The 14,462-nt window shown below is 39.9% G+C and overlaps 2 protein-coding genes across 7 annotated transcripts in view; one reads left to right on the top strand and one right to left on the bottom strand.

Annotated features, from left to right (window-relative positions):
- The window catches only part of Atad5 (ATPase family AAA domain containing 5), a 58,487-nt gene extending 45,861 nt beyond the window's left edge, over positions 1 to 12,626 (bottom strand). For 2 of the 6 annotated variants that reach the window (XM_047546821.1, XM_047546825.1), the window contains exons 1-4: positions 12,091 to 12,624; positions 10,295 to 10,519; positions 9,511 to 10,113; positions 903 to 2,833 (exon numbers count right to left, since the gene is read on the bottom strand). In XM_047546821.1, coding sequence (XP_047402777.1) covers positions 903 to 2,833; positions 9,511 to 9,576 — 1,997 coding nt within the window. In that variant the 5' untranslated portion in view covers positions 9,577 to 10,113; positions 10,295 to 10,519; positions 12,091 to 12,624. Of the gene's footprint in view, positions 1 to 902; positions 2,834 to 9,510; positions 10,114 to 10,294; positions 10,520 to 12,090 lie in introns of all 6 variants that reach the window. The other 4 variants (XM_047546826.1, XM_047546823.1, XM_047546824.1 and 1 more) reach the window with 4 other exon arrangements.
- A 79-nt stretch (positions 12,627 to 12,705) lies between these two features.
- The window catches only part of Crlf3 (cytokine receptor like factor 3), a 43,984-nt gene continuing 42,227 nt past the window's right edge, over positions 12,706 to 14,462 (top strand). Inside the window, exon 1 of the mRNA XM_047546827.1 lies at positions 12,706 to 12,922. Coding sequence (XP_047402783.1) covers positions 12,794 to 12,922 — 129 coding nt within the window. The 5' untranslated portion in view covers positions 12,706 to 12,793. The remainder of the gene's footprint in view (positions 12,923 to 14,462) is intronic.

Raw genomic sequence — 14,462 nt, 5'->3', positions numbered from 1 at the left:
AAACAAAATAATAAGCCTTACAAAAAATTAGCCTCTAGGATCATTCTTAAACTAGCCAGAAGCAGCATGCAAGTACATATTTCTTCACAAATGGGTAAGTTTATTCAAGAAGTAACGCTGTGATTTATTTTTAATCTCATTTGCTAAATGCACAGAACACATATTTGAAAGATAGTTTTCCAGGGATTATCAACTGTAATAAATAAGAGTTTAAAATTCATCTAATTGGGAGGCTGAGACAGGAGGATACAGAGTTCAAAGCCAGCCTCAGCAAAGGTGAGGTGCTAAGTAATACAGTGAGACCCTGTCTCTAAATAAAATACATAATAGGTCTGGGGATGTGGCACAGTGGTTGAGTGCCCCTGAGTTCAATCCCCAGTACCACCTCCAGAAAAAAAACAAACTCATATAAAATACATCTAGAATTTTTCTGAAATTGACTGATTTTAAATTACATGTGAAAAACAAGAAGCATTTTGAAATTCTTTCCCCCTTCTTATAAATCAGCTGTGTTCCCAAAAAATAATGCTCTAGAGTGGGAAAGAGAGAGGGGATGGGAATGGGAAGGATAGTAGAATGAATCAGATATAACCTTCCTTTGTTCATATATGAATATATGACCAATGTAACTCCACATCATGTACAACCACAAAAATGGGAATTTATATGCCATGTATGCATGTATAAAAAAATATAGTATATATATAAAAAATATAATATAGATATATATTATATATATATATATATATATATATATATATATATCCATCCCTAGGGGATGACAGGTCCAAATAAATTAAAAAATAATAAAAAAAAATAATGTCCTCCAACATATGTAGTATTTTCCTTCCCAAATAATACATGCAGAATATTAGAACTTTGGAACAAAAACAAAACTTTACCTAATAGGGCTCTCTGAATCAGATGGTACTGTTATTAACTCTGCTGTGTATAGGCTATGCTTTTCTGATACACTGGCTGCTTTGGGAGTAGAAAACTTCACAGGACTATTATTGTCTTGTGCATCTTCATTCTCAGGACCTCCAATGGTTACTGTAGTAGGTGTGCTGCTACTTCGTATAGATCTCCTGGTTGATTTAGGTGTGGAAACATTTACCAATCTGTCTTCAGGTTCAGCTTTAGGACTTATAACATTATCTTTAACTGATGTGCTGTTTTTTCTTGATGATTTATTCTTGTTACACAGAGAAGAAATCATTAGAGGGTCATCACTTGCTATACTTTCACCAACAAGACTTTCCCTGTTACGCAATGTAATGCTTTTGAAAATTTCTGATTTCTTGTGTCTCAAACTCATTCTAAGTCTATTCCGATTTTGTTTACCTCTTAAGGAAAGGGTTGTTTCTTTCTTTTGATTATTTTCTTCTAGGTTTTCACCTGGAGTAGCCCCAGTATTCAATGTTTTCTTACTCTTTTTCTTTAGCATTTTACTTTTCTCTTTAGGAAAACTTCCTATATCAGTGTGTGACTGTGAGCTACCATTATTTGAAACCATTTGGATATTAGGATTTTCCATGATTTTTTTAGAATTATTATCTCTTCCTTCTTCATTTAAAGATTTCTCATTGAGGTCTTTCTGCTTATCTGAAGACTTTTTGACACCATTTTTAATTGCATCTGATGCCGGCTGCCTAAATGCTTTCATAAACTGCTGTCTTTCTTCTAGGGTGCATTTTGGTTTCACAGCTTCAGAACCTCCAGCTTCCAACACAGCCAATTCTAATTCTTCCTCCTGTATAACAACATTAGATTTTCTTTTCTGAATTGTCTGTTCATTCTCAGGATCGGAAAGACTATTTTCCATCTCAAACTGCTTTTGTTTCAAGAAAATCGGGGGTATTTTCTTTGTCTTTTTTGGGGGAATGGGGTGAACTTGTGCAAGAACAGTAACTGTCTTAAAGCGTACCTGCTGAGATATCTCACAGTTTTCTGATTCACTTATATAATCACTTTTGCCTATTTCCTCAACAGTTTCAGAAGGAAAATAAATTGACATTGTAGTGTCTGGTATCTGTTCTACTTTATTTTCCTTGTGACTTTTTAAAAATTCCTCATATGAGACAGTTATTATACTATTATTTAAATGGGCAGTTTCAGTAACATGATCACTAGAGTTTACATCATTTGTCGTACTCTCAATTTCATTAGTTAGGGAAGGTATTATCTCTTTAGTATCTTTACCACTATTTTGAAGCAGATTTAGTTCTTCTGCCAAGGGCAAACTTTCAGATAGATCTATTACATCTCTGTGCTTCCTTTTTCTCAACTTTTTGCAATCACTTTTTGTCGTTCCTTGTTTAGGATTCACTTTCTTAGAATATTTCTTGGATGTCACAGCCTTTGACTGGTTTTTGACATCTTGAATACTGTCTACGAGAACCTCTACATGTTTATTGTAAAGTAAAACAGAAGCACTATTTTCCACAAAATCATTATTTAAAATACAGTCTTCTTTGCTATCATCACTATTAATTTCAATTGGAGATTCATTCTCAGTTTTCATACTATTTAGCTGATGAGATAAATTAACCCTTTTTATTTTCTTCTTAAATTCTGTATTTGAGACCACTCCAAAAGGATTTTTACAGTCTTTGCTATTGTCATTGGGCAATGGTGCAGGTGAATTTATCTTACACTCTTTCACTGAGTGTATCTTCTCATTTGTGGGTGAAGTTTTTCTAAAATAATCCATTATATTACTAGATTTTGGTGGAGAGAAAACTCTGTCTCCAGTCTTCCCTATTGGTGATAAATATTTTGTAATTGTTTTGCAGGAAGATTGGTCATCATCTTTCCGTCGCTTTTTACATGGCTAGCAATTTAAAACAAGAAAAAGAGAGTACTTATTTAAAGGAAAATAAAACAAAGTGTAACTTTTAAAAATGGATCTAACATTTGAAGAAATCGGAGCCAGGTGTGTGGTACATGCCCTGTCATAGCCCAGCAAATGGGAAGGCTGAGGCACGGGGATCGCAAGGTCAAGGTCAGGCTCAGCAACTTAGTGAGGCCGTAGGCAACATAGCAGGCCGGTGTCTCAAAATAAAAAACAAAAAAGGACTGGCGATGTAGCTCAGTAACGTAGCACCCTGGGTTCAATCTCCAGTACCAAAAAAAAAAAAAAAGAAAGAAAAAAAAGAAAAGAAATTGGATTAGTGGGGTTTGGTAGTACAGGCCTGTAGCCTGTAACTCCAGTTAAACAGGATGCTGAAGCAGGAGGTTTGCAAATTTAAGGTCAGCCTAGACAATTTTGCAAGACCGTGCCTCAACAATTAAAAAAATACAAAGACTGGGCATGGTGGTTGCACTTCTGTAATCCCAGCTACTCAGGAGGTTGAGACGGAAGGATCACAAAACATAGGCCAGACTTAGAAACCTAACAAGACCCCCATCCCAAAACAAAATAATAAAATTGGGCACAGTGGCATTTGCTTGTAATCCCAGCCACTCAGGAGGCTGAGGCAGGAGGATTGTAAATTCGAGGCCAGCCTCAGCAACTGAGCAAGACATGATCTCAAAATAAAAAATAAAAGAGACTGGAGATGTAGCTCATTGGTAAAGTGACCCTTGGTTCAATTCCAGTACCACAAAAAACAATAATAATAAAATTAAATTTAAAAAAGGGGTCACATGCTTGTAATCCCAACAACTCAGGAGGCTGAGGCAGGAGGACCTCAAGTTAAAGACCAGCCTCAGCAACTTAGTGAGGCCCTGAGTAACTTAGTGAGACCCTGAGTAACTTGGCAAGACCCTGTCTCAAAAATAAAAAATGAAATGGGCTAGGAATATACCTCAGTGGTACACCCCAAAAAAGGTGGGGGTGGGAAAGTGGGTATAGTCCAGTGGTAGAACACCCCTGGGTTCAAATCCTAGCACTGAAAGAAAGAAAAAAAAATTGGACCAAAACTGGGTATTGTGGCACATGCCTATAATCCCACCTACTAAGAAGACTGAGAAAGGAGGAGCATAAATTAGAGGCCAGTCTAGGCAATTTAGCAAGACCCTGTCTCAAGACAAAAAGGGCTAGAGACGTAGCTCAGTGGTCTATGTTCCTAGGTTCAATCCCCAATACCACAAAAGAAAAAAAAAAAAAAAAAAAGAAAGAAAGAAATTGGATGGTGGGGGGGCTCCTTTAGAAGCAAAATATGACATATTAGAAAGAAAATAAGCTTTATTTTTGGTACTTGGGATTGAACCCAGGGGCACACAACTACTGAGCCACATTACCAACCCTGTTTATATTTTATTTAGAGACAGGATCTCGCTAAGAGGCTTAGGGCTTCACTAAATTGCTAAGGCTGGCTTTGAACTCATGATTCTCCTGCCTAGGCCTCTGAGCCACTGGGTTTACAGGTGTATACCACTGTGCCTAGCAGAAAATGAGCTTTAAGATTAAACCTACATTGAAATCTCAATGTCATGTCAAATTGCATGCACACACACCTCTATCATACTTGGATAAAAAATTTATACTGAAACAAAACCAAGGTCACTATACTTATAAAAAATTATTAATTTTTCTTGACCTCTATAACCTTTGGGTACCAATACCCATCTTACAGAATTTGTAGTAAATATATAAAAATATGTGAAGTCTGACACATGGTAGAGACCATACAGTATCTGCATTCCCTTTTACTTTTTACTTAAAAATAAACACATGGGCTAGGGATGTAGCTTAGTGTAGAACACTTGCCTAGCACATGTAAGACTCTGGGTTCAATCCCACCACTAAGATAAACACATTATCTTAACTATAGTTAAGAAGTAAATATTTAATGAATAAGCCCAGAATCCCAAAATTTACCAAATCAAGTAGAAATTACACTGAAAGATCACCAAAAGAACACTTCCCACAAGTCCAATGGGTTTTTTTTTAATATTTTTTTTAGTTATAGATGGACACAATACCTTTATTTTATTTATTTATTTTTATGTGGTGCTGAAAATTGAACCCAGTGCTTCACACATGCTAGGCAAGTGCTCTACCACTGAGTTACAACCTCAGCCCAATTCCAGTGTTTCGATACTAAAACAGTTACTGCCTACCTCCTGCACTAGCTATTACCCTCACAACATCAAGTTGATTATACTAAGCATAGTCATATTTTTGTCAGTCATATATTAGTCACTCATGGTCAGCAATAATGGATGCACCAAAGTAAGCTGAGCTAAGGTTATAGTGAGCCTAGGTGTGGCTGAAGAAGATCTGGAGAGGCACTGGCTGTTGTGAGGAGAGTATAAGGCTCAAGATGAAAATCATGAATCAGATGATATTATCAAGGAAAATTAATTTTTTGTGTGTAAACCCAGGACCCTGCACATGTTAGACAGAAGCTCTGCCACTTAGCTACATCGCCAGCCCTTTTGAAATTTTATTTTAAGGCAGGGTCTTGTTAAAATTGCCCAGGCTGGCCTTGAATTTGCTATCTTCCTGCCTCAGTCTCCCAAGTAGCTGGGATTACAAGTGAGTACCACCCCATCTGGTCCAATAAATATCAATCCTTTCTGCTTTTGGGAGTTGATTAAATTTTCTGGTTACGATATCGAAAATTAAGGTTTTCAGCAGGTATGATATCACATGCCTGTAATCCCAGATACTTCAGAAGCTGAGACAGGAGGATCGCAAGTTTGAGGTGACTCTGCAATTTAGCGAGACGGTCTCAAAAAAAAAAAAAAAAAAAAAAATGGCTAGGGCGGTAGCTCAGTGGTACAATGTCCCTGGGTTGAATTCCTAGGACTGAGGAAAAAAAAAAGCAGGGGCCTGGGAATATAAATATAGTTCAGCGCAGAGTGCTTACCTGCCTGTCTGAGGCCCTCCTAGGGGCAAGTGGGGGGATCACATATATTGGGACTTGATAACTGCTCTCTATGGCCTAATAACAGGCTTTCAGTGCATCTAGAATGTGACATGTGACACAGACTCCTACATCTGCTGGCTTACCAATGGCAATGATCCAATTTTTGTCAGCATGTAACTTACAAAGAATTTATAAGTTAATCTTTTGAATATAGGTGATTGAATTGTGAAAATGAACAAGGATGGATCACTGGTCTTGTTTGGTGGTCTGTGCTCTTTATCTTGATCTAATGCCTATGGCCAAGTAGCCAGGATGAATCAGCCCTGCTATCAGAGAATAAAAACATTTTAACTTGCTGGATTAGAATTTTTTTGGGGGGGGGGAGGGGGGTGGGGCAGTACCAGGGATTTAACCCAGAGTGCTTAACCACTGAGCACCATCTCTAGCCTTTTATAGTTTATTTTGAGACAGGGTGTCGTTGAGTTGCTCAGGGCCTCACTAAATTGTTGAGGCTGGCCTGGAACTTAGAATTATCCTGCCTCAGTCTCACGAGTCTCTGGGATTATAGGCATGTGACACCACACTCTGCTCAGCTTAGGTTAGAATTTCTAAGTCTTGTCTTTGAAAAGATGTCATTTCTCATTTTACTCCAGACTATGTTTGCAGCATACCTTAGGTCTAGACAAACTTTTAAAGTAGATAAATTGGGTGGTGGTGGCAAACATGGGTTATCCCAGTGGCTTGGGAGACTGAGGCCAGAGGATCATGAGTTCAAAGGAAGCCTCAGCAACTTAGAGAAGCCCTAAGCAATTTAGAGAGACACTGTCTCAAAATTTAAAAAAGAAAAAGGGCTGAGGATGTGGCCAGTGGTTAAGCACCCCTAGGTTCAATCCCTGGTACCTAAATAAATGATGTAGATAAGCTAGTTACCTGAACCTGACCCAAGAAATTCATTGATTTTAATCAATTACATATACACAAATAAAATGGTGAAAATAAATAGATAAATAAATCAATAAATCAGTAACATGTATAATTTTTTTTTTTTTTTTTTTTTTTTTTTTTTTTGTGGTGCTGGGGATCGAACCCAGGGCCTTGTGCTTGCAAGGCAAGCACTCTACCAACTGAGCTATCTCGTAACATGTATAATAGAAAACAGATCTCATTTTACTGGTTACAAAAATTGCATCTTTTTTTCTTTTTTTATAATACTGAGGATTGAACCCCCAGCCTTAAAATTGCTAAGCGAATACTTAATACTTTACCACTGAGGTATGTTCCCATTCATCTATTCATCTTTTAATTTTGTGAGAATAAATTTGCCAGAATGACAAAGACATTTTTCAAAAGTAAGTAATAAATGGGGGATTTCGATTTCTAGAAAATTAAATGTATTATAAGCCCTCAGAATTAAAAGCATAGTTCTGATGCATGAGTAGGCAAGCAGCTTGATGTAATGGATTAGAAAACCAGAAACCGCCAGGCACCTATAATCCCAGGGACTAGGGAGCTGAGGCAGGAGGACTGCAAGTTCAAAGCCAGCCTTACCAATTTAGTGAGAACCTAAGCAACTTAGCCAGACCTTGTCTCAAAATAAAAACTCAACAGAGCTGGGGATGTGACTCAGTGTTAAAGTGCCCCTGAGTTCGATCCCTGGTACCAAAAAAAAAAAAAAAAAAAAAAAACAGAAACAAACTTAAGTTCATATTTAAGAACTTGTAGGGATCAGTGGTAGAGTGCTTGCCTCACACATGTGAGGCACTGACTTTGATCTTCAGCACCACATTAAAAATAAAAATTAATGAATAAAAATATTGTGTCCATTTACAACTAAAAAAATTTTTTTAAAAAAGAACTTGTATGTGGTAACAACAGTAATAGTTAATGAACTATATTAAGACAAATTTCTCAACATTTGGATAAATATGAGGCAAAATAAAGACACATTAAATTATACATGTTAAAATGAAACTGTAAATGTATTAGAAAAATGAGGTATTATTATTATTTATGTAACTTTGAGATGGTATCAGAGGCTCTATCCACTAGGCTCTGGAGTTGGGAAGATCTAAGTTCAAGTGCTGGCCCTGACATCAACTGGTAGGGACACTTAAGCAAATCACTTATAACTTTTTATTTATTTAATTTAAGATGGAACTGGGTTTTGTGGCATATGCCTATAAATTCTCTACTTGGAAGGTTAAAGCAGAAGGTCCACAAATTTGAGGCCGCCTGAGCAATTTAAGGAGATCCTGTCTCAAAATAAAAAATAAAAAGGGCTTGGGATGTAGCTCTGTGGTAGAGCACTTATGTAGTATGGGCAGGCCATAGATTCAATCCCCAGTACCCGCCTCACACACACTAATTTTTGAACTTACTTTAACCTACCTTTTTTTTTTTTTTTTTTTTGTGGTGCTAGGGATCGAACCCAGGGCCTTGTGCTTGCAAGGCAAGCACTCTACCAACTGAGCTATCTCCCCAGCCCCTAACCTACTTTTAATTACTTCTTAACCTTCCTTCATCTGTAGAATACAGATAATACCTCATCACAGGGGTAATATTAAGCAAAATAGTGTAAAAAGACCTTTACCTTACAATACTAACCACTAAGTATCATTATTATGAAATAGGCTCTCTAAGCAGAGTACCAAAAGCAGAAACTATTAAGCAAAAGAATGATAGAACTGCACATAGAAAATTAAGAATTGTGTAATTCAGTGCCAGAAGTCCTTCACACCTGAGACAAACTGAGTAATTCACTTGATTTAGCAAATATGAGTATAACAATTATTATCAAATAGATATTACTTGATTCTAAAAGAGTGACTCACAGTGGAGTGAACTGTGAGCTAGGACTTAACAAAACTTAATAAAGTTAATTTTTGTTAAGTCCTAGCTCACTTCAAGGACACCAAGATACATGAATTAGAATGCTGGTATGAGGGGCTGGGGAGATAGCTCAGTCGGTAGAGTGCTTGCCTTGCAAGCACAAGGCCCTGGGTTTGATCCCCAGCACAAAAAAAAAAAAAAAAAAAAAAAATGCTGGTATGAGATGAAAAAGTGTAAATATATAACAACTATATATTGAAAATGCTAACCCTCTACTTCACAGCATAATGTATTTCACTGAAACCTGGTAGTCCATGAGAACATCAGCATGCTGAGTTAGGGCTCCTAAGCCCAGTATAGAAAGCTCTGAAGCCTTAAGAAATTGATTTTTTTTTTTTTTTTATTAAGTACCTTGTTTGATTCCAGTAGTGACATTCTAAATGGAACTAGGAGAAGAGGTAGATGTACTGACTACTTGAATTTAAAGATCTTTTTCAAAGCTTAAGTCCTATGATTCCAGATCACGAACTAAGAATCTGACCCTGGGATCCTCCCATGACATGTCAGAAGTCTAAAACTTCAAGTTCCACCAACATTTCGGGATCTGGGAATTGCCTATGGTTTCTTAAATCCTGATTTGCAGTGACCCCCAAACATCTCACAATCTCAATGTTTGTTATTTACTACGACACTAATGAAACGACGTATGTTGGCAACTGTCCCACACAAAGTTCTAATTGTGGGTCCTTACCATGGCCCTCCTTTGCCATCCCAGATGCAAACTAGGAAACACCCCCCACCCACACCCACTCCACAATTTCCAACAGATGAAGGAAAGAATTTGACAGAAACTTGACCTCACCTCAATCTCGTAGTCCTTCACCGGAGGGGGAGCAGCTGCAGCCGCCATGGCCAGGACCCCCACCATGCTCCCTGCCTCCCAGAATCCCAGCTCCTAGGACCTTACGCGGTCCGGCTCAGTCTGCCTGGAGGCCATGGAGGTGGCCAGTTCCCGTAGGAGCGAATTGTTGGGCCGCCGGGTCCGTCCCAGGTCCCACCGCGCCCACCTGCCCGAAGCGGGCGCGGAGGCTGGGCCCAGAACCGTCGAGTTAAACGCGGAAAGAGGCGGTGAGAAAACGCGGTAGCGAGGGTCCTGGGACGCGGCCGGCAGTGCACGGTGTTCCTGAGGCGGCAGTTCCAGGCTGAGTACTTGGGACCGGAGGGCTGGTGCCGACAGCGGACAGAACACAGATCGGACCGCGGGGCTTCGGCGGGAGTTCTTGTCAATCGGGTTTTCGCGCCGTCCTGGGCGCAGGGGGCGGAGTTTACGACTGCTTCGGGAGCCTACGCGGATAGTGCGCCAGGAGGGCCAAAATACTTCTCGCGAAGAAGTATTGAAGAAGACGGAGCCAATTGCATTAATTTAACATTAGTCGGGATTTTGGATATTCAGATTTCTCTTGTCCTGTAACACAGTGTCACCATTAAAAACTAATTATTTGACTATGGTCACCTAGTCTGTTAATGGCAGAATTAAAACTTAGACTCTAAGCTAGACCTTTTTTTAAAAGCGAAAAAGGAATCACTACATTCCTAAATGTAAATTGATTACAGACTAAAATGCTAATATTTTGGCAACGTCCTACCTGGAGATTCACCCACTTGGGTCCTAGATTTTTATACCTCTAACTGAACTCGAAGGCATTTTCTCATGAATTTCATCCTTGGGAGCGGCAGATAAACACAAAGTCATCACCTCGTCGGGCATGTTGTCAGTTCCTGTAGGGTATCAATAGTTCGCTGGTTTCTTGTGACGGTAATTGTACGCATCATCAGCAATATTTTCATGGATTCTTTTTCTTTTTTTTAACCTAAAAATTGCAATTACATAAATAAACATGTTTATTGTTTAGGTACATAGTTTTAACAGCATGGTACTTAAGAACCGGGTTATGTAAACTATTTTAAACTATGAATTAATCTTTTCTTTTTTCTTTTTCTTTTCTTTCTTTTTTTTTTTTTTTTCCTTCCCTCTTGGCCTGGAGCTTCATTGAGAGAGCTCCAAGGTAGGACCCCAAGCAAGGTTGGGTCAGAAGCAAGCTCCTACGAATTGTTATTATTAACTTTTATATGTATCCAAGTAATGCCTGTACTTTAAAATGTCAAAGAACATAACAAAACTTACTGTAAAAAAGGTATCTGATTTCCGTTTCATACCTCAGGCCTATATGGAGGCAGCTATTTCTAGCAATTACCTTTTTTTTTTTTTTTTTTTAACTTTTTTTGGTGCTGGGGATGGAACCCAGAGCCTTGTGCTTACAAGGCAAGCACTCTACCGACTGAGCTATCTCCCCAGCCCCTATCAATTACTATTTTCTTTTTCTTTTGGTACCTCAGATTGAACCCAAGGGAGTTTCCCCAGCACTTTTCATTTTTTATTTTGAGACATGGTCTCCTTAAATTGCTTAGGGCCTCACTAAATTGCTGAGACTGGCTTTGAACTTGCGACCCTGCCTCAGCCTCCCAAGTCGCTGGACTACAGATGTGCACCAACACTCCTAGCTTTTCAAATACCATAATACTGTCACCCCATGAGGTGAGGTCTGAAGAAGTTCCAAGAAGGGAGAAGGGGATCTCAACACAACCCTGACAGGTTCTTGACTTACACAACAGAAAGGAATTTCAGGATATGTCAGAAGAGGCACAAAGGTTTAAGAAAGCAGTTTTAGCTGGGAGGGATGGCGCATACCTGTATTCCCAGGCAGGAGGATTACAAATTCAAAGTCAGCCTCAGTAATTTAGGGAGTCCCTGAGCAATTGAATGAGACCCCATCTCAATATTAAAAAATTAAAAATTTAAATAAGTAAATAAATAAATAAATAAATAAATAAATAAATAAAAGAGTTGGAGATGTCGCTTTGTAGTTAAGCGTCCCTGGGTTCAATCCCTAGTACCAAAACAAAACAAAACAACAACAACAACAACCAAAAAACCCAAAACCAAAAAACCAAAAAAATCTAAGAGAAACAAGGCAAGATTGCAATTATCTCAATTTGGGGAGTCCTGGATGAGGCAACTTTCAGCTCTGACATTCTTGATTAGCAGTCACCACACTAGGGGCTAGGGGCCAAATTCAACCTATAGCCTATTTTTGTATGGCTTTTTAAAGAATCATTTTTTACCTTTTTAAATAGTTGGGGGAGACTGTAAAAATTATTTTGTGACTTGTGGAAATTAAGTAATATTCAAATTTCAGTGTCCTTGTTTTTTGTTTTTTTTCAGAGACTGGACCTCATTATGTTGCCGAGGTTGGCCTTGAACTCCTGGACTCAAGTGATCCTCCCGCCTTATTGTCCCAGCAGCTGGAACTATATGTACAGGCCACCCCACCGTGCTGGGCTCATAAGGTTTTATTGCACATGATCACACCCATTTACTTACTACATTGCAACGGAGACGTACTGGTCCAACAAGCCCAAAATATTTATTACTTGACCCTTACAGGAAAATACTGTCAACACCCTTCTTAGACTTTCGCCAGGATTACTGTATTGCAGGTCATCACTTTGGCCTCTCTTGGTTCCCTTCCTAGATTATGAGCTTCTAGGCGGTGGTGTCTGGGTTACGGTAACCTCCAAAAATGCCTGTCGTGGCTAAGGAGTCTCATTTACCAGGGCGGTAGAACAGCGACGATTTAAGGGCCAAGACTCTGGCGTCCGATCTGTTCTCAAACACTGAGCTTGGGAAAGATAATTCCCTTCTCGGTCCCTCAGCTTCCTCCTGTGTCCAATGAAGATAAAAGCTGTAAGTGATACAAGAATGAGATAAGATGTGGATAGCAGCGCACAACGCTCTTATTAGTCTTGCCGTGCCTCCGAACGTTTCCTGAGGAAGGACACAGAAACCGCGTTGTGCCCGCGCAGGGCCGAGGCCACAAAGTCACAAGGTAGGAGGTGCTGGGACCTGTAGGCCGCAAGCCCGAGGCCCCGCCGCGCGGCTGTCAATCAAGGTAGCTGGGGGCGTGGCCTGGAGTGGCAGGGCGTGGCATGGTGGCGCTTCCGTCTGCGCGGGGCGGCGCCGGGCCTCAAGCCGGCGCGGGGCACACTCGGGAACCTGCTCCCTCAGTCGCCTGCCGCGCGGCTTGATGAGAGGGACCATGGAACTGGAGCCCGAGCTGCTGCTGCAGGAAGCCCGCGAGAACGTGGAGGCGGCGCAGAGCTACCGGCGAGAGCTTGGCCACCGGCTGCAGGGGCTGCGGGAGGCGCAGAGGCAGGTCGGAGGGCCGCACCCTGAGGGGCGCTGTGGGCCCGGGAGGTCTGGGAGTGCACAGCAGTGGGTTAGGGTTCCGACGGTGGGAGTGTCCGAAAACTGGAAAAGGGGGGAAGAGCTCTAAAGATGGACGGAGACCTGGTAGGGTCTGAGAGTGGGGCGCTGGGAGCTGGGGAAGTCTTAGGGGAAGGCAAATTTGGGGGACGAACGAAAGTGTGAGGAGCGTTCCCTAAACCGTGAGGGGCAGCGATGGGAATAGGTTTGGCTTCCGAGGTTGGGAGAGTGAGGGACCGCAGCAAAATCCGAGGGATCACAGAGGGTGGTGATGACTAAAGAGAGTCAGGGGAGGTGGGATTATTTGGGAAAACCTGTGGAGGAGATCAGTTTTAGAGAGCCTGGGGAAAAAATGGGGCAGTGATGACCTGATGAGAGCTAAAAGGGGAGGAGACAAAATGGGTATTGGAAGGAGAGGACTGAACTGAAAGGGGAGAGGTAGGGGTTGAGAAGCAGTAGCGTTAACACTAAATGAATGGGATTAGTGTTTGAATGCCTCATATGATCTTGAGTTCATGTTTTAGAAATCAGAGTAACCTAAATAGTTTAGAATTTAAGGTAAAGGTTAATCGGAAGGACAGAAGAAGGAAAATGAGATTCTTGAGGGAGGGTATATATACAAAGGTGAAGGGAAAAACATTTAAAGAGAGGAGTGCTCAAAGGAGAAGCTAAATATACATTCAAGAGGTTCAATTATCTGTTCCATGGGGAAAAGGTTATCAAAGTTGTTGGAAAGCCGCATGGTTTCTCTACACCCTCAAACGTGCACAGAGAAAGATATAACCTACTGTTTATGTGTGATAGGACAAATATTCCTTGGTTCGCTGTTAACCTAAGTGCTTTATAAATGCAATTTGAATGAGTGGGATTCCGTCTGAATTTCTCTAGGTCTCATTTGTTATTAATAGATATTGTCAAGCTAGTAACACCTATGGGGCAACAAATCTGAAAATGTTAGAAGAGTGTTGTCATAGGGTCTTTGGATATTGTCATTACTAAGAATACTCAACATACTTTGAGCTTTATGTATTTTAAAGTCCTTATAGAGCTGGGGTAGGCCAGACATCATTTTCATTTTAGTAGCAAAACAGAATAGAATCTAGGTCTGATTATCTTGGTTTGGTGAATACTTTTTCATAGCTTTCCAATGCATGTCTCTGGATTTCTCTTTGAAAACATCTGCATTATTCTTTCTGCTATTTTGATGTAAAGGTTCTAATTGGAGGACATTGTTAAAAGATATTAAAATACCTCTTAATATACCACTAATGTGTCAGCCAGTTAGAATATGTATGAGCATAACTATTGTTTAACAGTATTAATTAACTATCAGTAGAGTTGACACTAAAGGAATGAACACCTGGGAGTGGTACTTAGTAATTTCGCATGTGATACAAAATGCATTAAAAAAAAAATGAGCGTCACTCCATCCTACATTGTTTAGTATCCTATTTCCAAAATGATATTATTTTAAATTTTATATCCAATAA

Source organism: Sciurus carolinensis, chromosome 3 (genome assembly GCF_902686445.1).
Source record: "Sciurus carolinensis chromosome 3, mSciCar1.2, whole genome shotgun sequence".
NCBI classification, from domain to species: domain Eukaryota; kingdom Metazoa; phylum Chordata; class Mammalia; order Rodentia; family Sciuridae; genus Sciurus; species Sciurus carolinensis.
The sequence above is the reverse complement of the archived record's forward strand: the minus strand, read 5'-3'. Positions and strand labels throughout refer to the sequence as shown.